We start from the raw sequence: 24,599 nt of genomic DNA, 5'->3' as shown, positions 1-24,599 counted from the left end.
GATGTAAGCACCCAGTTACTGTTCCAGCACCATCTCCGTCTGTCTGCTGCCATGCTCTCTCCATGAAGATCACGGACTAACCCTCTGAAACTATAAGCAAACCCCTAATTAAATGTTTCATTTTTATAAGTTGTCTTGGTCATGGTGCCTCTTCACCAAAGCTCTGGATTTGATGCCCAGCATTCATACAAGCATGTATGCACAACTATGCACAGGGGTGTGCATGCATCTGACACACTCATGCATGCACACACCATGCACATAAGTAAATTAGCTGGATATTTGTTGATTGTGAAAATTTAGGAGAATTATGGAGAGATGGCTCTGTGGGTAAGAGCACGGACAGCTCTTCCAGAGGACATGGGTTCAATTCCCAGCAACCACATGGTGGCTCATAACTGACTGTAACTCCAGTTCCAGGGAATCTGGCACTCTCTTCTGGCCTCTACAGGTACCAGGAACACTCACAGAGTACAGATATACATGCAGGTGAAACAACCATGTACACAAAAAATTAAATATTTTTTAAAATATGAAAAAAAAGAAAGAGAAAATTTAGGAAATGTCAATCACCAAGAGAAAAAAAGAGCACCCATAATCTCAGGATTCAGAAGCAATAATTGTAAGGTTAGCCAGAAGAAGAGACATGAGCAAGGGCTGAACTACTGGAACTTGGGGTTTATTCAGGGAAAGACCGAGCAGGCACACTCTCTAGTCCAAGAACCACAGATCCTGCTGTCTACTTATAGCCTGGGGTGGTGACAGAGCAGAAAGGGGGAAGGGGAAATGGGAGTGAGATGGTTTCTGACCTGTGGTTAGCTGTTAGGGATACTTAAGGAAATGAAGTGAGTAACAGATCAGGGAATGTCAGGGGATCCTCAACATCTCTCCTGTAGCCGCTAATGGGGTAGAGAGAGTAAGGAGGGCAGGGGTCTAGACAAACAAGTTACTCTAGCTGTAGGAATTGTTAGTCTGTTGTGGAATGTTTGTTTAACTAGGCAAATATGTGTTACATTTGTTTATGCTGCAGACTATTGCTTTAACTATGTAACGGTGTGTTACTTTTGTTTATGCTGCGTTTGTTTAATGATGTAAAGATGTGTTGCTTTGCCTGCCTAAGGCACCTGATTGATCTAACAAAAAGCTGACCGCCAATAGCTAGACAGTAGAGGTAAGGCAGGGCTGGCAGGCAGAGAGAATAAGTAGATGAAAGAGGGAGGAGAGAGAGACACCTGGGGCTAGTCGCCATGCAGCTTCCAGACAGACAGACATGAAGTAAGACAGAATGAAGGGTAAAAGGTCTCAAGGCAAAGCGTAGATGAAGAAGAACAGGTTAATTTAAGTTATAAGAGTTAGTGGGACAAGTATAAGGTAAAGCCAAGCATTCGTAACGAATAAGAAGTCTCCATGTCCTGATGTGGGAGCTGGTTGGTGGCCCAAAACAAAGCTATATACTGTTCAACCAAAATTGAGGAGCTTACAAAATGATGTCTCCCTGGCTAACATGAACCATTGACATTCCTACAGATTTCTTCATAAGTTATTCTGTTGTGGAATATTATTTTAAGATGTGTTACATTTGTTTACGCTGTGGAACATTTGTTTAATGATGCAAGGACGTGTTGCATTTTTTTATGCTGCATTTGTTTAACTCTGTGAAGCTGTGATACTGTGCCTGTCTAAAACACCTGACCGGACTAATAAAGAGCTGAACGGCCAAAAGCAAGGCAGGAGAAAGGAGAGGCAGGGCTGGCAGGCAGAGAGAATAAATAGGAGGAGAAATCTGGGTGGAGGACATCAGGACAGGAGAAGGAGAGAGGAAACCAGGGGCCAGTCACTCAGCAAGCCATGGAGTAAAAAGTAAAGAAAGTATATAGAGTAGAGAAAGATAAAAGCCCAGAGGCAAAGGAAGACTGGATAATTTAAGAAAAGCAGACAAGAAACAAGCCAAGTTAAGATTAGGCAAACATAAGTAAGAATAACACTCTGTGTGATTTATTTGGGAGCCAGGAAAGCCCAATGAGTAAAGAGTAAAAACAGCCAACTATGTTTTTCCTTTCCTTGAACACACGCGTGGTGGTTTGAATGTGGGCTGCCCTTCACAGGTCCAAGTACTTGAACACTTGGTCCCTAGCTGATGGCTTGGTTCTGGAAGATTGTAGAATCTTCAGGAAGCAGTCACTGGGGATGGGCCTTAAAATCTCATTATTCAACCCATTTCCTGTCTCTGTTTCCTGCTTCAAGGTGTGAGGCCTCGGTTTTATTCTCTTGCCACCAAGGTGCCCCCACATGCAGTGCCTTCCCCTCCAGGATGGACTCTAACTCCTCAAACTGTGAACACAAAAAAGGAAAGGAAGGGAGGGAGGGAGGAAGGGAGGAAGAAAAAGAGGAAGGAGGGAAGGAAGGAAGGAAGGAAGGAAGAAAGAAAGAAAGAAAGAAAGAAAGAAAGAAAGAAAGAAAAAAAAGAAAGAAAAAAAGAAAGAAAGAAAAGAAAGAAAGAAAGAAAGGAAAAGAAAAACCTGTCTCCTCTAATTTGTCAAGTATTTGGTCACAGCAATGAAAAAAGCAACTAATACAGAAAGGAAACTTTAGGAGAGAGGTTTTTCAGCTTGAGTACTCATTGTTGGTGCTGCAGCATCTTTGCACCAATATTCTTGCACATTGTTGTCTTAATAATATAATACAACCAAGTTTGAATATATGAATATGCATTTACATATATGGCCTGTATAGAGTCATTTTTTTTATTTTGAAACAATTATTAATTTGCAGAATAGAAAGAAGCAGATTTTTAAAAAGCTTACCCCAAAGCCGGGTGGTAGTGGTGCCCGCCTTTAATCCCAGCACTCAGGAGGCAGAGACGGTGGATCTCTGTGAGTTTGAGGCTAGTCTGGTCTACAAGAGCTAGTTCCTGACAGGCTCCAAAGCTACAGAGGAACCCTGTCTCAAAAAGGCTTGTCCTAAATCACTTGAAAATAACCTGTCACATGAACATGACACTCCTCCCTGACCCTGAATATTTAATACCTCTTTCCCCACACAAGGACAGTTTCTTCTACTATTTAAAACAATAGAGATTCACAGTGCTAAGTCACAACACCTAGTTCTCAGAACCCATTCACGTTTTGCCATTTGTCCTATTAATGTCCTTGGCAGCCAGTAGCTCTGTATCAGGTCTCAGCAATGACTCTGCAAGTTCCAAACACAGCAGAGGTAGCCTATGGCAAGCTGGCCAGGGGGCATCTTGAGGGACAGGAGTGTGCTAAGCCCCAGAGACATGTGGCTGTCCTTTCTCCACTGCTGAACAAGACAACTGCTGGGGACAGCTGGGACTTGGTTGCCTAAGCCCCACAATCTGCAGCTGCCCAGAAGCTTGTGACCTGGAGATTATTCTGAGTGACAGCTGCCACTCCAAACATTCTGATATGTTTCCAAACTGCCAGTCTGCCACCTCACCTACACTCTTACTCAAGAGGCCTTCCCTCAGGGTTACTTAAAAACACAGATTAGAGCTCTTGAGGGAGGGTTTAAGAGGTTTTTGTTTGTTTTACCATAGCCTTTATTAAATATATTTTATATCCTGACTGAATTTACACAAATAAATATCAAAGCCATTGAAAGCAAAGTCCAGGGAAAGCACATTCAGTTAATCCTTCTTACTGTTTTACTCTCAGACTTTTTTCATATGTGCATGAATGCTCCTCCTGCATCTATGTGTGCCTTATGCATGCCTAGTGTCCTTGGAGGTCAGAAGAGGGCATCAGATCGCTTGGAACTGGAGTTACAGACAGTTGTGAGCAAGCATGTGGGCTCCGGGGATTGAACCCAGGTCCTCTGCAAGTGCAATAAGTGTCTTAAACTACTGAGCCATCTCTCCGGCCCCTATTTTATCTAATTTTTACATTTGTACATCTATGTGTTGTTGTATATGTGTAGCGTGTGCCTGTGAAGGCAAAGGTCGAAGCTGGGTGTTTTGCCTTCATCATACTCACAGCCTTTATTTTATTAAATATTTTTTGGTTTTAATTTCTCGAGACAGGGTATCTCTGTGTGACCACCGTGGCTGTCCTGGAACTCGCTTGTAGACCAGGCTGGCCTCGAACTCATGGCGATTTTTTTTTCCCTTTTTGAGTGCTAGGAACCACACTGGACAAGTCCCACTCTACTCAGCTAAATCTCCAGGGCAAATATTTTTTCAAGCATGACAAGGAAGACTCCTTTTTATTACATTGACTTTACTGATTTTGGTGGAATCAGAGTTGGTGTCAGTGTGTGGATACCAGGTCATGAATGTAAAGGTCATAGAACATTGTTTTTTAAAGATTTATTTATTTATTATGTATAGTGTTTTGCCTGCCTGCGTGTCTACACACCAGAAGAGGGCACCAGATCTCATTATAGATGGTTGTGAGCCACCATGCACTTGCTGGGTGTTGAACTCAGGACCTCTGGAAAAGCAACCAGTGCTCTTAACCTTTGAGCCATCTCTCCAGCACCATCAGATTTGCAGCACTGAACACCTTTGGCCACTGAGCTGGCGGAATGGGTGGCGGGTGGTTCTGCATCTACTATTTCCAGGAAAGAGAGCAGGAGCTAGGGTTCTTCTGAGTTGGTTTTCTGACATGAGCACCCCCTTGTACCTTTCCTGTTGACAGCTACTGACCATCTGTGACCAGCCAGCTGTGTTCCCCAAGAGGTTGTCACCCACATGGCTGTTGTTTGTCTCTGGGAATTATAAGATAAGGAGGTCATTGGACGGGCTTCTGTTGAACAGCTGCATCAACAACCTTGGTCTCAAACAGCCACGCTCCTGTCTCTAGACAGAGTACTTTTCTAGGCATCTATCTTTGACTCAGTCTACTCTCTCTCCTTCAAGGGTTTTCATATCACTCAGAGCCCTCCCTCTTCCATGCTGCCTCTAGATTGGTCTTTGCTATTAGCCTCCCATTTGACCAGGTTTCCATGGTTTCTGTTACCTGTGGTCAACTCGGGTCAGAAAATGGAAAGTTTTCATGGTAAATTGCAGAAGCTAACAATTTGTGAGTTTGAAATTGTCCACCATTCTGAGCGGTATGATGAAGTTTCACACGTGTCCCATTTAGGCTTAGTCATTCTTTTGTCTAGTGTGCCCATGCTGTGTGCAATACCTGCCCGTCAGTCATGTCAGAGCCGTGTGTACAATTAGATTGATTGTTGTGGCAACACATCCTTATGTTCAAGTTATCCATATTTTATTTAATAATGACCATAAAGTGCAAATTTTATTACATACTTTTTCCTTTGAGACATGGTCTCCTATAGACGGGCCCAGCCTCAAACCTAATATGTAGCCAAATATGACCTTGAATGCTTTTCATTTTTATTTACTATTATTGTGTATGGACATGATATGTGTGTAGAGGTAGCCATGTGGGGGACAACTTGTAGAATTGATCCTCTCCTTGCAGAAGTCTTCCTCTCTTCCTTTAAGGGATCAAACTCAGGTTGTCAGACTTGTGGAACAAGCATTTTACCCATTGAATCAACTCACAGGCCCAGTTCCTTGAACGCTTGATCCTCCTGTAGTTAAACTGTGCACCCTTGGGATAAAGGCTATGGCTGTGTTTACTTCTTACCTTTCGTTTTGGATCAGATACTGAGTGAGGTGTATGCTACGTGCACCATGTTTTTTCTCTTGGGAGTGCTAAGGATGGGAGCTGAACCTTGTACGTTAGCTGAGCATTTTGCTACCACGCTACACCCCAGTCACAGGTCTAACCCGCTTGAAGTAGTGTAATGAACGAAGTTCATATTATTCACAGAAACAGTTGAATGAGGCATTCTCTTGTTGCCTTGTTAGTCTCTGGGGGCGGGGGTGGAGGCAAGGGAAATCGGAATTATGTGGGGGCTGGTGTTTGGCAGCCAGAGAATGCCACATGCAAGCCTCCCTCACGAGCTACTCTGCCCTGCTGAACTTACAAGCTCTCACTTCTGATGCAGGGACCGGATGCCTGGGCTCTGGCTGTACCAGAGTTGCCGTGAACTCACTCCTAGCATCACACGGCCACTTTGGCGCCTCTCCTACGGGGGTTATCCACTCAATGACTTTCCCTTTGAAGGCAACATTTTATCAGGAGTGTGTGTGGGAGCTGAGAAGCTGACACCAACGGAGTCACCGTAGAGTGACTGCCCCAGCCACAGTGTGCTGGCCCACGTGCTGGACCCATTGCCAGAAGCCAGAGAGCAGCCGCTCCGCTGCCTAAGTCCCTCTCTATAGATTGTGCTTATCCTCCTGGACCACACAGCGGTTGGCAGCCGCTTAATTCACGTTTCTGAATTACTCTGAGAATCCATAATGAAAAGCTCTACAGACATTTAAAAAGAAAACGTTCTCAGGGCAACATAATACAACAGATTATAGCAAGACCAGCTTTTCCTTTTTAAACAAAAATTTAACCTCTTCAATCATCTTTTAATATGCTAAAAGCAATTACTTGGAGATGCAGAGGTACTGCAAGAAATGAGTTGTTCTGTGATCTAAGCAGCAGTCCCCAGGGACCCAGCCCGGCATCAGGCTGTAAGAGTCACTCTCTTCGACCTTCTCCTTCAGTCCTGCGGTGAGTGGAGGGGGCATGGGTGTGGGGGTGATGGGGGTGGGGTGGAGGGTGGGGGTAGGAAGGGTGAGGGGTAGGAAGGGGGTGGAATTGGGTGGGGCTGAGGGTTGGTGGGGTAGTGGGATGGGGGTAGGGGAATGGGGATGGGGAATGGGGATGGGGAATGGGGATGGGGAATGGGGTGAGAGTGGGGAGGAGATGGAAGCAGCTGACCCTGCTGGGGTTCTGTCAGCTGATCCCAGCCAGGCTCAGGCTGGAGCATTTGCTAGCTGGCAGATGCTTTTGATGCCTTCAAGAGAGATGACTTGAAGGTAGAGGAAACCTGCCTGTCGGCCCAGGTCACAGAAAGTGCTTTCCTCTTCCCTTTCTAGGAGACAGTTCTGTCTCAGGGATCTATTTCTGAGGCAGTGAATAGTAAACAAGGCTCACAAATACATGGACGATGAGAGTCTTCCAGGTGTGAACAAAGGTCCTTAATACATGGACGATGAGAGTCCTCCAGGTGTGGACAAGGGTCCTGGACACATGGACGGTGAGAGTCCTCCAGGTGTAATCATGAAGGAAGGCGTCTGAATCTCCAGATGAAGCCAAACGCAGGAACACACATCTGTTAATCCCAGCATGCCTAAGGCGAAGCAGGAGGTGGAGACTAGAGGGTCTCCACAACTCTGTGGGCCAACAGAGCCTCAAGATGGAAAGTAAGCCCCTGCACCCAAAGGTTGACCTCTGACCTCCACACATGAACTACAGCACACATACATACAAACGTGTATGCACATACACTACACATACATATATCATATATACACACATAACACACATACATGTCCACAGGAAATTGCCCAGTGTCAGGTATTTTCTCACAGCAGCACAGAGGACGAGAAGACCTTGCTTTGACCCTCCCTCACGTGACCTGTAGCAGGTCCACCTGGTGAGCTGCCTGTGCTGGCCCCGAAAGCTCATGGGATTTCCTCTGTCGCAGTACACAGCTTTGGCATGGCCTGCATGTGACAGGGACAGCCAGGTGCTGGAGATGCCCAGCAAGGGGGTCCGTCTCAGAGACTCTTTGTCCACATATATACTTGAGAACTTTCTGGAGCCTGGGTTCAGAGGCCACAATGAGATCTTGCTGGAGGCCAGAGCTTCTCGTGGGGGTGTCCACAAAATCATAGGCATTAGAATCCCAGCAGCCAGTCTGCCTTTTTCTTCCTGAGCACCACAGCCAGCCTAGAGACAGCTCCTGTCCCCTTTAAAAGTTCAACACAAACTAAAACGATCAGGAAGGCCTGTGGCCTGCTCAGGGTGCAAACTGGAGGTCTCTGAGCCTCACTTCCCCTCCCACAAGGCAGACAGACTGGCAGAGAATCCAGCCCATGGGTTCCCTGGAAGCTTCGGTGTTGGAAATCAGGGCGATTAACAGCCCAACTCCCACCTCTGACAAGAAACAGAATCCAATTACTGTTTTACTTGATTAGCATCGACTCTTCCTGGTGGGGGAGGGGCTGCTTTTGCTAATGGCTCCAAGGCACCGAGCACAAACACATCATTTTCTCCTGCTGATTGCTGACCACATAATTGCGCAAAAAAGAGCAACAGCTTGTAAGGACAAGATAATTACAGGCCCATTCCCGCACTTTCGAGAAGTTTTCAAAATATACTCTGCAATTATTTTTAGTCCTTTCCAAACACCTCTCTGGAAAGAAATGGCATCAGTCCCCGAGGGATGTTTTGTCAAGGGCCCTGAGCAGCAGCTCCTCCATGGGATTCCTGAGGATAACTGTGGGTGCCCTTAGGCACGTCCACACTCCGGTTATGACAGTTTGGAACGTGCATCACACAGAGAGCAAAGGAATTTCTGTGTAGGAATGAGAGGTGTCTCTCTGGGCAAAGAAAGCACGTGACTAAACCTCATGAAGTCTTTGATGGTTCAGCCAGAGTTGCAGGCCCGGCTGGCTTCCATGGGGAATGCAGTGCCCCTCTGCCGGGGCCACACGCAGAGGCCTTGTGTACCGGTGTCCATCTGTAAACAGTGTCATGCCTACTCGGGGGGAAACGTTCAAATAGATACAATCTAGAGAAAGAATATCACGGAATGATGAATCCCGAGAACTCAAGGACAAGTTCTGGCAATGGCCTGTTATAGTTTGACTCTAGAATATTCCCCAATTTATGTTTAAGATGTGTTCCTTGTTAGAACGGCTGGAATGTGGAATGTCCCCCACAGCCTGAGTGGGTGAACATTTGATTCTCAGCTGGTGGTGCAGGCTGCTTAGGACATTGTGGAACCGTTGGGTGTTGGGAGCGTTTATCACAAGCTATGGTGGACCATGATGCAATTATAGCTTATAGCAATTGATAACTCAGTTGTCAACCCACCTGAGAAATTACTCAAAGCCAGCAGGGCGCAGACTCTGAAAGCTGTTGCTTTTACCTGTAATTTCGCTTGTGCTGTAGCAGCTATGATGTCTCCCCATTACCATGCATTCTCATGTCATGTGTACATGTGATCTCATGATTACATCTCAGTCTTATGGGCACACATATTTGTGGATGGTCAGAAAGACGGCTTCTCTCTACACTAAGTTCTCCACATTACGGTGAGAAACTTAGAAGCCTGTTCTCTATCATTAGCCTTACTGATGGAGCAAGCTGGCCAGACACGCGTCCTTCTGGTCAAATCACAAAAGGAACTTTGACTTATGAAATTGCAGGCGTCTGGCCTTGTAAGACGTAAGCTTTCAGAGGACTTATGATAAATTAGGGCGGTATTGCAGATGTCTGTCCTTGTTCTGTCTTAGTCCTTCAAGAGACCAACAGCACCTACCTGACTAACCATGCCCAGACATTAGTAATCAACTTAAGAAATGTAAAATAACGCACGCCCTCTTTGCCTTTTCCTTAGCTCTCCCAATGGGTTAGTTTTCTCCTTTGTAACCTATAGCGGCCCCTTTAAAAGATGACCAGGATCTCCTCACAGCTGCAGCTGTGGTTAGCTACAAACTAGCTGATAAGTTTTGCTACATATCTTCCAAGAATGCCTGTGTCCCTGAGAATTTTCCTTGTAGTTTTTTTTTTTTTTTTTTTTTTTTTTTTTTTTTTTTTTTATATGTTAATAATTCAATTTAAATAAGTTTAAATAGAATTTATAAAATTTCTATGTTTAAAGATCTCTGAGAAGAATGTAGTAGGACCGGCTGTGATTTTTTGAGACAGGGTTTCTCCGTAGCTTTTGGTTCCTGTCCTGGAACTAGCTCTTCTAGACCAGGCTGGCCTCGAACTCACAGAGATCCTCCCGCCTCTGCCTCCCGAGTGCTGGGATTAAAGGCGTGTGCCACCACTGCCTGGCCTTGTAGCTTTTTTTTAAAAAAGGTATTTATTATGTATACAGTGTTCTGCTTGCATGACAGAAGAGGGTACCAGATCTCATTCTAGATGGTTATGAGCCACCGTGTGGTTGCTGGGAATTGAACTCAGGACCTCTGAAAGAGCAGCAGGTGCTCTTAACCTCTTAGCCATCTCTCCAGCCCCTCCTTGTAGCTTTTTATATTACAAGTTGCTAATGGATATATATTTGAAAATTTGTTACTGCAGAAGAAATAGATTGAGAAGAAGATGGAGGAGAAGGAGGAGGAGAAGAAGGGATGTAGAGTAATTAGAACAAGAATGAATTGGAACAGAGTATTATAACAGAAAATTAGAATTAGAATTGAGGCAGAGAATTTGAGCAAAGAAATTATAAATAATTAGGAGAAAGAATGTGTGAGAGGAGATTCTTTTCCTACAGCCATCTTTAGTTCCGATGCTTATTGTGGCTTCTCTTTTTGAACCCTGAGTGAAAGCCTTTAAAGCAGGTCCTGTAAGGTTTTCAATAAATGGGACTATGGTGTCACTTGGGGACGAGTGTCACTAGAGGTGGCCTTGGAGGTGATGTCTACTTCTGATTCCAGCCCAAGCTCTCTGTGTCTTGTCTGCCATGGCATGAGCGAGCCATCCTGATGAATTGCTCATGGACACAGATTAAGCTGCCTTAGCCACCACGCTCTTACTGCCGTGGAAGTCATTAAAAACAACGTCCTCCCTTAAGTAGCTTAGTCTAGGGTTCGAGCACCACGACAAATCAACTGCTACACCTAAGGCACTGTTGGGAGATGATGGAGCCTTTAGGAGGCAGGGCCTAGCAGAAGAATGTGTGTGTGCGCGCATGTGTGTCTGTGCGCTGTGCATGTGTGTGTCTGTGTGCTGTGCGTGTGTCTGTGTGCTGTGCGTGTATGTGTGTATCAGAGGTCAATTTGGGGTGTCTTTTTCAGTTGCTTTGCACCTTCCTTTTTGAGAGAGGGTCTCTCACTGATCCTGGAACTCCTCAATTCTGCTAGACTGGCTGGCTAGTGACCCACAGGCTCCTCTTGTCTGCCTTCCCAGTGCTGGAACCACGGGTGCATGTCACACCAAGCTTTTTTTTAAACATGGGTGCTGGCAATCAAATTCAGGTCCTCATGCTTGAATGGTAAGCAGGTTGCCCACTGAGTCAACTCCCCACCCCAATGGGAATTTGTAGGTCAATGGGGTACCATTGTAGGAGACTTTAGACGCTTCCTCTCAGCTGCTCAGAGATAAGACATTTTGTTTCTCAATATGCTCCCCATCTGCCTTGCTTCAGGTCCCAAATTCTGGAACCCCTGTCATAAATGCAACATCTAGAACTAAGAGCCAGAATAAGCCCTCTCCCCATCTAAGCTGCTGTCCCTAGGGCTTTGGCCATTATTACTTGCTTTCTCTATCACCTGTAATGACCTGATTCGTGTTTTTCAATCCACACACTGGAGTCCCAGACCCCCCCCCCCCACCGTCCCTCAGAATGTGAAGTATTTGGACAAGCCAAGTGAATTCAGGGAGATGTGGCCATAGACAGAAATGTGACGTATTTGGAGACAGGCTTTGAAGAACTAAGCCAAAATGAGGCCACGACAGTAAGCCCTATCTCATCTGGCTGGCATCTTTATAGGAAGAGATTAGAGCCAGACATGCATACAGACCAACCAAGTGAAGAAACAGGGAGAAAGAAAGCTCTGGACTCAACCCTGAAGGTGTGTGTGGGATGCTGAAGGGTGACTGTTTTATTGAGGCGTAACACATACAGGCTATAACACCCAACATGTACCATTCGGTAAAGCCTGACATGTGTACGCGCGGGAGAAAGCTCACTGTGTCCAAGTTCAACTTTTCCCCTTCTCTTCCAAATGCGTCCTCATGTCCTGTCTCCCCAGCCCCAAGCCCTCCCAGACAATTTCGGATCAGCTTCATCAGCACAATCAGTTTGTATTTTCTCTTACTGGACATACAGGGGTTTGAGGCACGGGACCCTTTTGAGCGGGGCCTCCTTCACTTGGATATGATTCTCTCGAGATTGGCAGTGTCGTCTGTCGCACAGGTGAGAAGCTCGTTTCTCCCCATTGCTGCACAGCATAGGCATGCAAGGCTGGCCCGCCATGTGCTCATGGCTCTGTCCGCCAACCTTTGGCATAGTTAAATTGTTTCCAGTTCTTGGTCATCACAGTTCATGAGAACATTCGTTCAGTGGGGAATGAAGATCCCTGCTTTGTAATGGTGAGCACTAGAGGCTCAGAGCAGCAAAAGCAAGGCAGCTTATTTTAGGATCTTGTAAGGTGGGCACCGATGCAGACAAGCGACTGGCCAAGGATTGAGCACAGGGAGCATTTATAGCCCTGAACGCAGGTCCCTCCCTCCTGTCCTCATTGACTGAGTACTCCGGGTACAGTCTTCCATGTCAACTGCCACTAACAGCTGTCTACTTCTCAACAAAGATCTCTTGTGGGTTTATCTCTGCATGCCTATGGAGATTCAAGGAGAATTTTAAGAGTTGGTCCTCTCCTTCCACCATAGGTTTGAACTCAGGTTGTCAGACTCAAGCAGCAATAAGTCATCCTGTCAGCACTTTCTACTGTAAACCTTGTAATTATGAATGTGCACGATACGTGTGACTCTTTTCATTTTAGTGGGCAACAATTCAACAGTCTTTTAGAAACGTCTATGGGGCCAGGCACTTTACCTACTGAGTCATTGCTCTGACCCCAGATTTAATTTCTTTGTATAGTTTCTTAAGGTAGAAAATGAAACCATTGCTTTAATCTTTCTTTCTTTTCCCATATACATTCTTTAAAAATATTTTTAATTAGAATCTGGAGAGATGGTTCAGAAGTTAAGAGCACTGGCTACTCTTGCAGAAGACACGGGTTCAATTCCCAGCACCCACAAGGTCATTCACAACCATCGGTAACTCCAGTCCCAGGGGAGTTGATGCCCTTATCTGACCTCTGATGACACCAGAGAAACATGCAAGCAGAACACTCATTCACATGAAATAAAATAACCACATCTAAAGCTGGGCAGTGGTGACACACGCCTGTAATCCCAGCACTCGGGAGGCAGAGGCAGGTGGATCTCTGTGAGTTCAAGGCCAGCCTGGTCTACAAAGGGAGTCCCAGGACAGGCTCCAAAGCTACAGAGAAACCCTGTCTCGAAAAACCAAAAATAAATAAATAAATAAATAAATAAATAAATAAACACATCTAAAACATAATTATGCTTGTGTATGTGTATTTGTGTGTGTGTGTGTGTGTTTGTATGCCATGGTGCATGTGTGGAGGCCAAAATACAACTTGGGGTAATTGGGTTTTATCCTTCTACCCTGTGGGTACTGGAATTAAACTCAGGCCACCAGGCTCAGCAAATATCTTTGACCACTGGGCTCTCACTGGTTCTTGTTTACATCCTCAATGCTGGAAACCCCTCCCTAGGGCAGCCTTTGAACTGAGCTTTGTTCCTTCTTTACATATTTCCTTCTTTTCTCCTTCCCTTTTCTTTCTGCAACACTGGGGGTTAAATCCAGGGCTTTGTGCAAGTTTCGCAAGTGCTCCACCACTGAGCTAAAACCCTAGACTTTTTTTTCTCTTTTAATTTTGAGATAAAGTCTTACTAAGAGGCCTAGGCAGGCCTTGACCTTGAGATCCCTCTGCCTTAACCCTAGAGTCTGTTGGGATTCTAGGCCTTTACAAGTAGCAGAGTTCATTTTCATTTTAATGAATTTTTTTTTGTTTCTATTTTCACTCCTGCTTTCTTCAGTTTATAGGCCATTTGGAAGTGCATTATTTCATTTCCAAATATTTGCGTATTTTATAGTGAATCATTATTGTTTTCAAACTTCATTCTCTATTGGTCAGGTAACATTTGTTCATGCGACTTCTTTAAAATGTGTTATCAGAAATATTTAATGTGCCCTCCTTTGTATGCCCCAGAATATGATCTATCTTCATACATAGGTCATGTGAACATAAGAGACACTGTGCTCAGCTGGGAGGACACCTGTGACTGAGCACTGGCCACTGGGTGAGGCTCTGGGTTCAGTCTCAACAACCAAAGGAAAAGTAGGGAAGAGCAGAGGGAAAAGGGGAAGGAAAGGAAGGAAGGAGGGGAAGTGGGAGTATGTCTGCGATAAAACATCCCAGAAATATCAATAAGGCTTTTATGTGTAAGGTCAGAAGTTGTGTTCAAGTTTTCTACATTCTCAGAGGCAGCCGTGGTCACTCCCCAGACACAGGATGGCTCTCTACCCAAGATGTCTGGATATTGAGTGCGGTGACCACATGTACACACACACACACACACACACCCAAGAAGACACAAAGAGGCTTGTTAACCCACAAAATGAGGCTTTCTTAGTAGGTCCCAAGTTGACAGGACAAGGAGAAAATACTGGCTATGGGCTTTCACAGTGCTCAGGTCAGGGAAAGCTGAGGACATGTAGGAGGGGCCATATTTGATGGGATCCTTTACTGCTACCAATGGAGAAACAGTCATGCTGTCCTCTCAGCCTTCCCAGATAGGTGGCAGAAGGAAAGGAGGAAGAGGTGAGGCATTAGACACTGAGCCAGACTCTTGGTCTTGTGTGACTTCTTCTTGTCCTGTTCATTATTAAGCTGAAAACCAAAATGATTATCGTGGATTTCTCTTTTGCAGTTTGTCAGTTTTGCTCACATAGTGTGCTCACTGCCATTAGGCACACGGGCATTTGGAACTTAGTGAGTTGACCCTTTTGTGATTGTGAAATGGTTCTTTTAACTGGCAATAAGAGTTACTGTCAAAACTGCATTGATGAGACCCACTCAAGCCTCCTCCGTTTGGCTAGTGTTAGGATGGTATGGCCATGATCACCTTTTACTTTCGTGTGTCCATCCACCAGAGCCACTTCCACCTCCCCTCGTTGGGATGGTGAACCCGGGTTCACCTTTACCTCATCCTTTGTCTTTATATTTGAGGCATTTTTAAAAACTATAGGCAACATCTCTGAGTCATGCTGTTAAGTTTTTAGTTTTCCAGACAGGGTTTCTCTGTGTAGCCCTGGCTATCCTAAAACTTGCTCTGTAGACCAGGCTGGCCTCAAACTCACAAAGAACCATGTGCCTCTGCCTCCTGAGTGCTGGTATTAAAGGTGTGCGCTGCCACCATCACCAGGCTGAATCCTGCTGTTTATTAAATCTAATATTTCTTACAACAGTATATGTGTCTGTATGTATATATATATGTATGTGTGTATGTATGTAATTCCAAAATTGGTCATTACTAACCTACCACCTTGCTATTTGATTTTGATCTTGTCTACTCTTTGGTCCCCTTTTCCTGTGGCCCTGTGACCTTAAATTCTAAAACAACTTCTGTAGCCCTTGGTGCCTGTCTGGCCAACTGACCCATGTGCTGAGTGGGTGACCACTGCCCTTGGTCCTGTGTAGTCTATGATTTTGCAGGAAGAAGCTGCATGGGCTCCACCTCATGTTCCTATGTGGGGACTCAGAGAAGTTGTTCCTTGCTCCGAGTTTACTATCATTGGATTTCTTCCTTCCTCCCGTTCTCTTTGTAGAATTTGTTGGTATTCACTTGTTAGCTTTAAGGTACAAGTAGAGACAAGTACAGATAGTCTCCACCTTACAAAGGACCAGTAAGCCATATTCTATATACTGAAAACTATATTCTTCTAAACTCCTACATTGAGGACCCAATCACCTTGTAACTGTATGGGGAGATGGGGACTTTATGAAGAGCAAATGCAATCCTAAGAGTGGGGTCCTTGAACTACTTTTACATGGTACTAGTAAAGAGCGATCACATGAGGCTGCTATTATGTTGCTACATTTTTAATAAAATGAAAACCTCCAAATCTTAAAAAAAAAAAAGTGGGGTCCTCATCTGCTAAGACTAATATCCTATGAAGAGCACAAATGCAATCTTTCTATGCAGAGAGAGAGGTCATGGGGGCGCAGAGTGCGATGGGCCAACCAAGAGAGCAGCTCTACAATCTAGCTACTACGTAGGCACTTGGTCTCGGACGTCCAGCCTCTGGAATGGTGAGCAAGCTAACCAGTCTATGGTACTTTATATGGCAACCCTGAATGACCAAGTCACCATTTGCTTTTGGTTTCCTACAAGTCAAGGCTGGGCTCCCAGTCCAGGGCAATAAGTTGCTGGCGTATATGACACAGATGTTCAGTCTCACGACCTTGACTGCTGGGGTCTGTTGGCGGAATGTGAAGCTCTGTATGCCGAGGTTTCCTGGGTCTGAGAGAATCAGCTAGACCTCCAACAAGGCATACTTTAAATCTCAGGGGCGGAGCACTTGGGTCACGATGGATGTAAGTGACACCTAGAGATGCCAGAAACCTCCTTAATGTCATAGCACTATCTGCGGTCCCCAGTGGTGACACGCCTGAGTATTGTCAACACACGCTCCCATGCTTGGCTGGAGCATGCCCTGAACTGCGGCTGCAGACGAGCAACACCTGGGTCCAGTTTAGTCATGTTTTGATGTTCAAAACCCTAGGAGCTCTGCTTGAGGCCCATTTCTGTGGGCTGCCGGGTTACTGAAAATTATCTCTACATGTCAAGGCAACTCAGAGGTCACCAGCACTTCTTTGAGGGTGCACATGAATTCATGTGTGTAGAGGCCAGGGGACACCACTTCGAACTCTCCAAGTAAGCTAGTCTGTCTATCCGACAATTTCCAGGAGTCCTTCTGTTTCTACCTCCATAGCACTGGGATTACAAGGTGGGCCACCACACCTGACCTTTTGAATATAGGTTCTGAAGATTGAACTCGAGTCAAGTATTAACTGACTGAGCCACCTCCCCAGCCTGCTTTTCTGCTTTTCCATGTGAGCTTTGGACATACCCTGCCATGGGGGAATTTAACTCTTCCTGAAGCTAGCGGTCCTGTCCTCCACCCCCAGGCGGCTTCAGGTTCCATGTTGGCTGGGTCCTTTCCTGATGGTACCCACGAGTTCTGGAAAGCAGGCTCACTTTCAGACCTCCGCGATGCTCTTCCTTTAATGGGAACGAATGACTTTGGTGTCTTTGGGCCAGAGAAAAGACCATGTGACAAGGAGCTGAGTAGGCAAAAGGGACCTTGAATCTGCACCTGAGAAGGGGCACTGGGTGATGAGCCTCCAGGGCCTGGCAGAGAATGGGCTGAACCCTCCCCCACTGCCCTCCCCACCCTTATCTATCTCCTGCCTGCCCCCATGACCAGTGGAAAGGAGGAAGTTTGAAATACCAAAGTCCTGTCTCCCCCAAAATAGGTTTTATTCTTGCATTACATTTGTGTTTCCAATTGTGAATAAAAAATGGTTAGAAAGTGGTTACAAAACAGCGTGAGTGGGCTAGAGGAGTGGCTGCCCTGGCGTCTGTCAGTTCTTCGCCTGGATGATGCAGTGTGGGCCTGGCGTAGAGGCCGGCTCAGTCGGGTTTTTCACTCTCAGGATCTAGAAAACAAAATGGCCACAGCTCACTACAGGCCTCGGAGGCACTGGCCTCACCCAAGGCTGGGCCCTGATGCCCCTGCACACAGCCCTGCCTAGGCACCTTTCCCAGGGGCCAGAGCCATGCCGGGATGAGACTATGCATTGTACAGCGTTCTATTCTCTGCACAGAGCATGGCTGTCACCTGGTTGTCTTCTTCTAAGAACAGCTAGTCACTCAGCAATAACCACCGAAGTCCAGAAAGACAAGGCCTCACCCCTGTCCCGCTGAACCATCCTAGACTGAGCTGACCTTGGTCTGGGAGCAAACAGTAACCTTCAATTTCTGCTTCTGAATAGGGCCCATTCCAAGATGAGGTACAATGATACAGCTGCAGGGGTCTGAGTACAGGAAGGAAGCCTAGTGCTGTGTCTTAGGACAGTCACCTCTAGCAGAATGTACCCCATGCTGTCAGGGCCAGGTCTGCAGCGCACACAGCGCAAGTCTTCTCCCTAAACCATCACCTTCCATAATGCCCTGGGCTCCCTGGAAGGCCAGTGCCTCTCTTATGACTTTGGTCGGCGCCTGCCCAGCTCTACTCAGCAAACCCAAGAGCCTGAAAGAGAAGCCCCAAACCATGAGGAAGGCGGTAACCAGGAGCTCCTAGAACTCATACGAACGAGGTTTTCTAGGACCTCGTGACAGCTCCAATAGGACTGGAAATGCAGTCTGCTCTCTGTGAGACTCACCCTTTCTCCCTGCACTTCTGAAAGCAATGCAGATGCAGTCTGGTTTGCAGCCCAGCCAATAGTCTGGAGAGCAGGCTGTAATGCCAGGTTTGAGATAACGGCCTGGTAACAGTGGGCCTGGGCCACCCCCAGCAGGCGCAGTGCTGGGAGACAGGCAACCCCACCAGAGGTTTGGCTCTTGTCTCCCAGCCCTATGAGCTCCACCCTCCGGGGTACAGGACGCATGGCTGCTGGCTCCAAGCAGAGGCCATGCAGGCCCACCTGGACGACCCATACCTATCTTTTACAAGGCCATAGTTTGGCTTTGGTATGAACAGAGGGCAAGAAAAAAGCTGTCATTTCACGGTATTTTCAAGCAAACGTTTATTTTTCTCCTTCGCATATACAGTCTCTTGGAGATCCCATGCCACTAGCGTTCTCACAGTAGGAAAGGACTTGGGCGCAGGAGTGAGAGAGAAGGCAGGCTCCCCTTCACGGAGAAGTGGGCCTGTGTGGTTTTCAGACCAGACACAGAGAACAAAAATCTCTTATTGCAGTATTGTGGCCCGGCAGATGACTCTGCTCAGCCCCCCTGAAAATTCAATTCTAACTGAATTGATGGAATAGTGTATTTAAACCAAAATAACTGAGCTGGTTCTCATGAGTACAGCTTAACTGTACAGTTCACAGCAGGGTCACCCCAGGCAGCCCACCCTCCAATCGGAGGCGTAAAACATTTGTTCAGAGGGAGTCAGGGGCTTTCATCTCCCCCCCCCCCAGAACAAGTATCATGGAAACCTCCAGAAATGCTCCACCCCTCAGCAGGCAGGCCTGAGGACGGCCTGGAGAGGCATTTGCAGGGAAGGATGGGCAGATCACAGGCTTCTAAGAAAACCATGGACAAGGAAGAAAGTGAGTGGGGACCCCTGAGCTGAATGGTGGTGTTCGCCTGTAGGTGCTCCTAACAGCCTGCTGGCTATCAAGGCGTTCACCCGTTTGTTTCTTGGCAGGATCCTCACAGCTCAGCAAAGCTGCAGACTCTCCTCACAGGGAGTGTCAACTTCAGGTGGGCCCTGTGGCTCTGTTACTGAAGACACTCAGGGTGACCTCACTCTATCACAGACTGAGCAAGGTTCATCCAGCATTTGCAGGTCACATTGTCAATGTTCACTTTAGTTTCTGTTTTTAGGCATGTACACTAGAACTAACTATCCACTTCACATCTGTACCCCATTCCCATCTCTGCAACATAACACAGTGGAGACAGCAACGCGCATGTCAACCGTAATGAGATCCACCTTTGCTTTTGGATCAGTGGCCTTTTTAAACATGTCTTTCTTTCCATCAGGAAACAGAAAAGCTGGAATTCAAGGCACTGGGCTGCTGCAGGGGGATGGTGAGGTTCTAATCCTCAATCAAGGACAGGCAATGGGGTGTGAAGACTGCCTGTGTTGACTGCAGGGACCTAAGGGTGAGGGGGTCTGAGGCAGCGGGGGAAGTGTCTTGCTGCCCTCTCGTGCCCCCTGGGCTGGAGCTCTCTGCCCTGTGCCCATGTGAAGGAGCCATGAGGAGGCCAAACCACAACTGGGTTCTTCCACATGCTTCCGAGTGCTCCATCTGGCCAGGGCATGGCAGAGGGCTACGTGATGTGCAGCCGGGGGCCTGGCGTGCTGATAACAGGTGGCCGCAGAAACACTGGCAACATAGGGACCTTAGGAGGGCTCTGACTTCCCCAAGCGCCCTGTGAGTTCCCTGAGGCCACCCAGGACCCCCAGGACACAGGAACAGGGAGCAGGCCTCCATACTGACTCAGAGGCAGTGCACAGGGAGGGCCTGAGAGGCTGGAGAGGACAGTACCTGGTATGGGCACAGGCAGGGCTGGGGTGGCTCCAGGAATGGTTGTGGTGGACAGAGGGCCGGGTGCTGGGGCCAAACACGGTGTCCCCACTCCTGCTCGAGGCACAGTTGTCTATGAGACACAGAAACAAAGAGGAAGGGACAGGGGGCTGCAGTCAGTCGGTCTCCTTGTGTAGTCCAAGTGCTGGTGTGGGAAGCAGCTGCCCTCCCGCCCCTGATCACTACACTGAGGGCTAGGCACCTGTGGGCCATATGCTCCAGCTGTCCACAAGCCAGACGGAGTTTGGAGCAGAACCTGCCAGGTGTAGAAGGGTACATGAGCGACTGACACACTTCCACCCAGGTGACACCATGGCCTAGTAACCACTATGCACCTACAGTAGCCCAGGAGGCGTGCGGGAGCAGGAACTCTGGGGCAACCCTCTGTCCTCCCAGCCAGGCGCAGTGGCCTTAGAGGTAGGGAAAGGATGGTTGCTGGCTTCCAGAACCAGCACCTCTGATGTCCGGACTGGACGAGACTACAGTGAGGGAGATCAAGAACTGGCAGTCTGCAGCACCTACACAGAAACAGTTGGGAAACCGAAAACAGTAACTACAAAAGGTTTAGCATCCCAGTCCAGTGGGTTTTGCTGCCTCGCAGAGACAGGAGAAGAAGCCCCACTGGAAGGCCTATGCTGGAGTTCCCTGGTGAGCACTTGCCTGGCACATATGAGGCCCTGGCTTCTATCCTCTGACCACAAACATACACATGACAAACCCCCCCCCCCCCAGCTAGTGTTCTCCATACAAGGCAGGATGGGGACTCATCAAGCCCCACACCCTTTACAGAGGCATGCTCAGCAGTGAAGGCCTCCATGGAGCCAGCAGCCGTACCTACAGAGGGGGTAACATTAGGCGCTTCCCCAAAATGCCTTCAAACTTCTGGTCAACACTGTGAGGGGACCCAGCCAAGGTGAGACAAGAGAAGAAAAAAACCGCATAATAGCAGAAGACAAGACTATGCGTAGAGAAACCCACAGGAAAGGCTGAACAAGCAAATTTCGCAGGACCACGGGCTTCTAGGCACCAGAATTGGCCACATTTCTGCATTCTAGAAACACTCAATGGGGACGTGAAATTTTCAGGACTGCACAGTTTGTAGCACTCCCAATCACCAACCACCTCGGGAGGGGTTTGATGGGAGATATTAACACCCTACAAAGATGTAAAGAAACAGATGCCAAGCTGATGGGACACTCAATATGGAGAACCTATCCTGTTCGTTGAAAGACTTAATTCATCGTTAAGAGAAGCTCCAGTGGGTTACCTTAAGAACGGCAAACATTCAGGACCCAGAAAAACCAAGAGGCTCTTGCAGTTCAACAGTGGATGTCCTAGCCCGCCGAATAGTAAGCTTATTGCAAAGCCGCAGCAGGGCAACAAGAGTGTTGTTCCCAGGCTGTTGGGACTGGAAAGGAAGGTACTGCAACAAGTAGATAAACTATGGCCCAGACAACAGCTAAAACAGCGAAACTCGAAGAAGAAGAAGAGGAGGAGGAGGAGGAGGAGGACGAGGAGGAGGAGGAGAAGAGAAGAAGAAGAAGAAGAAGAGGAGGAGGAGGACGAGGACGAGGAGGAGGACGAGGAGGAGGAGGAGGAGGAGAAGAAGAGGAGGAGGAGGACGAGGAGGAGGAGGAGGACGAGGAGGAGGAGGACGAGGAGGAGGAGGACGAGGAGGAGGAGGAGGAGGAGAAGAAGAAGAAGAAGAAGAAGAAGAAGAAGAAGAAGAAGAAGAAGAAGAAGAAGAAGAAGAAGAAGAAGAAACCACGAAAAGTCTTCTGCTTCATGCTCAGTACCAAAAAGTAGAAGAGGAGGTTGGAGATCTGTAAGAGCTCCTGTGTAGAAGTGTGGGGGCTTGCGCGCCGACTCCTAGTGCCTGCAGTCTGGTGTGGTAGCACACATCTGTGACCCTAGCACTGGGGAGGGGCAGAGAAGGGTGGACGCCTGGAGAGAGAAGCCCTGTCTCAAAAAGGAGAAGGTAGTGAGGGAAAGAAAAAACACTAGATGTTGGCATTTGGTTTCATAAACATGCCTACATATAAGCATGTGCATACATACAAATCACTACATGCATGCGTGTGCACACACACACCTACCTGGCCAGGCACTCTACAGAAGATGCCTGCTAAAAATAAAACGTGTGTGCTCAAAGACAAATCAAGACAATTAAAGTCTAGATCTCCAATTATTTTTATAACTTTTTCCAACACAATACCCTTCACACAGTATTACAACCTCACAAGGCGAGACAAGGAACCAAGGAGTGAAGCTGTGGGAAGAAGGAAACCAGGGAACCGGAAGAGACTGTGTAAATGAGATGCATCACTGAGACATTTGGCCGAGAACTTTAAACTTTTTAAAAATTACTTTTTATTTATGTGTATGTGTGTGTGCATATGTGTCTCTGTGCAGGTGTCTATGAGGGCAGAAGAGGGCCCCCAATGCTCTGGAGCTGGAGTTACAAGCAGTTGTGAGCCTCAAGACATAGGTGCTGGGGAATGAACTTGAGTCCTCTGCAAGAGTCAGAAAGGCTAGAATTAGTGGCCTGGCCAATTTAAGAAGTTTTTCTGTTTTACTCTAGTGCTGGGGGCCCAAACCAGGGTCCTCACTAATACTAGGCAAACACTCTGCCAACAATTCCCAGTCAAACCTAAGAAACTTTCTAGAGAACATCAAGCCAGAGAGAGAAAGAAATAGTAAGAGTTAGAAATGAAGGAAATATACAGCAAAGAATACCATCAAAGATAATAAAGTTCTTTGAAATGGCTCATGAAATTAACAAAGCCTTAAGATATAAGGACAAAAGGCAGGAAAGGAAGGAAGGACAGACACAGAGGAACAGAGACAGAAACACACAGAAAGAAGTGAGGCATAAATCACCAACACCAGGAATGACACACAGCCTGGGGATCTGGCAAACAGCAACAAAAGGCTTACAGTGATTAAGGGGCAACTGATTGGAAAGTTTAGGCAAATTTAGGGAAGAAGTAGTAACTACTAGGGAAGCAGAATTTAACAAGACTGTCATGACAGAACACTCAAATGGCGTTAGGACTGGAAAAGAAACCAGATTCTTAAGGAAAGCCTTCCCCAAGAGCTGGACATATGTGTGCTGAGCTCTGCCAGCATCACCTAGCAAGCAATATTCACAGCAGGCTTCCAATTCCTTGTGTGTCTGGGAGGATTCAAAGCCTAAGTTCACAGAGGGATGTGTTCCACACTGAAAACAGCACCCACAAGATACTTCAGCCCATGAGCCCATGAGCTTCGGGAGTCGTTTGGGGGTAGAAATAACACCAATCTTCCACAAATTCCTCCAGAAAGTTGGAAAAGTGGGAACACTCCTACAGCTAGCTCTCCCAAAATTGTAATGTGTGCCAAGACCTGCAAGGGTGTCCTGTCTCATGTTGGCCCCAGTTGGATGCAGCTGCCACTCAGGAGTGAGGGGTACACCTGCCCTTCCTATAGCCCGGAGACAAATGGCTGTAATGCAGATGGAGGTGTGTCTATCCACAAAGAAGGTGTGTGACCTACTTGGGACTGCCTAAGGATTCTGCTGTACCCGAGTTCTAGGGTCATAGGCACAGCCTGTTCCCTGCTGGCCACAAGGACCACAGGAAGTCACTTTTACCTCCTACTTACCACAGGGGCAAAGGCCTACTTCTTTTTTTTTTTCTTTTTTCTTCCTTCCTTCCTTTTTTCTTTTTTTTTTTTTTTTTTTTGAGAGGGTTTCTCTTGTAGCCTTGGTTGTCCTGGAACTCACTCTGTAGACCAGGCTGACCTCAAACTAAAAAATCCACCTGCCTCTGCCTTGTGAATGCTGGGATTAAAAGTACATGCCGCCACCACCACCCAGCAAGGCCTAATTCTTTTGGAGAAGATGGACCCTGATCATGAAAGTCAAGTCCTTAGCATGATGGCCATCTGGCACATGGGATTCCAGCAGTAGCTCATAGCCACTATGCCTACCATATCCCTCCCAGTAGAGCCTGTGCCCCTGCTCACTCACAGCCCGTGCCTCGCCAGAGGCCTCCATGTCATGCAGCTTCTGCGTCTGCTTCAGCTGGTTGAGTGTGGGCTTCAGTTGCGCCGCCCCCACCGTCTTTGTTGTCCATTCATCCACCAGCTTGTGCAGATCGTCGGTGAAGGTACCTTTCTTGTTGTTGCTGTTGTTCACCTGTGCCTGGACGTGCAGGGTGGGCTGAGGACCTGGCTCAGGGCCTGGGGCCAGGCTGCTGGTGGAAGACCCTGGGGAGTCATATAGGCCAGGATTGGTGACGCCACACACTCACTCAGCACCACTGACAGGCTGGCCGCAGTCATTCTCACATGATGGCTGGGACAATCAATGGCCTCACTCTGGCCAAGCAACACCTTGCTTCAAGAGGCGGTCTGCATCAGCGGGCCTTGCTGCCTGGTGTTAGGCACCATGAAGCTCTGTGTAGGCTATGGGTGACTGGGCTGTGCCAGGCAGCCTCACTTGTTTCTTAAGCCAGGCCAGGAAGATGACCCTGAGCAGGTGGCAGTCTCCATTAACAGTCTCCCATAGACCTACCACAACATATTCCACGAGACTCAC

General features: G+C 47.3%; 1 protein-coding gene and 1 pseudogene across 12 annotated transcripts in view; both read right to left on the bottom strand.

Moving 5' to 3' along the window:
* Positions 1-12,081, bottom strand: part of LOC126502511 (kinesin-like protein KIF11) — a 40,428-nt pseudogene extending 28,347 nt beyond the window's left edge.
* A 5,146-nt stretch (positions 12,082-17,227) lies between these two features.
* Positions 17,228-24,599, bottom strand: part of Wnk2 (WNK lysine deficient protein kinase 2) — a 107,981-nt gene continuing 100,609 nt past the window's right edge. For 5 of the 12 annotated variants that reach the window (XM_050144364.1, XM_050144355.1, XM_050144356.1 and 2 more), the window contains 3 exons: positions 24,030-24,268; positions 19,982-20,093; positions 17,228-17,419 (listed from right to left, as the gene is read on the bottom strand). In XM_050144364.1, the coding sequence (XP_050000321.1) occupies positions 17,394-17,419; positions 19,982-20,093; positions 24,030-24,268 (377 nt within the window). In that variant the 3' untranslated portion in view covers positions 17,228-17,393. The other 7 variants (XM_050144351.1, XM_050144354.1, XM_050144352.1 and 4 more) reach the window with 3 other exon arrangements.

Source organism: Alexandromys fortis, unplaced genomic scaffold (assembly GCF_014885135.2).
Source record: "Alexandromys fortis isolate MF-2015 unplaced genomic scaffold, M_Fortis_MF-2015_v1.1 scaffold_1, whole genome shotgun sequence".
NCBI classification, from domain to species: Eukaryota; Metazoa; Chordata; class Mammalia; order Rodentia; family Cricetidae; genus Alexandromys; species Alexandromys fortis.
This window is presented reverse-complemented; position numbering and strand designations above follow the sequence as displayed.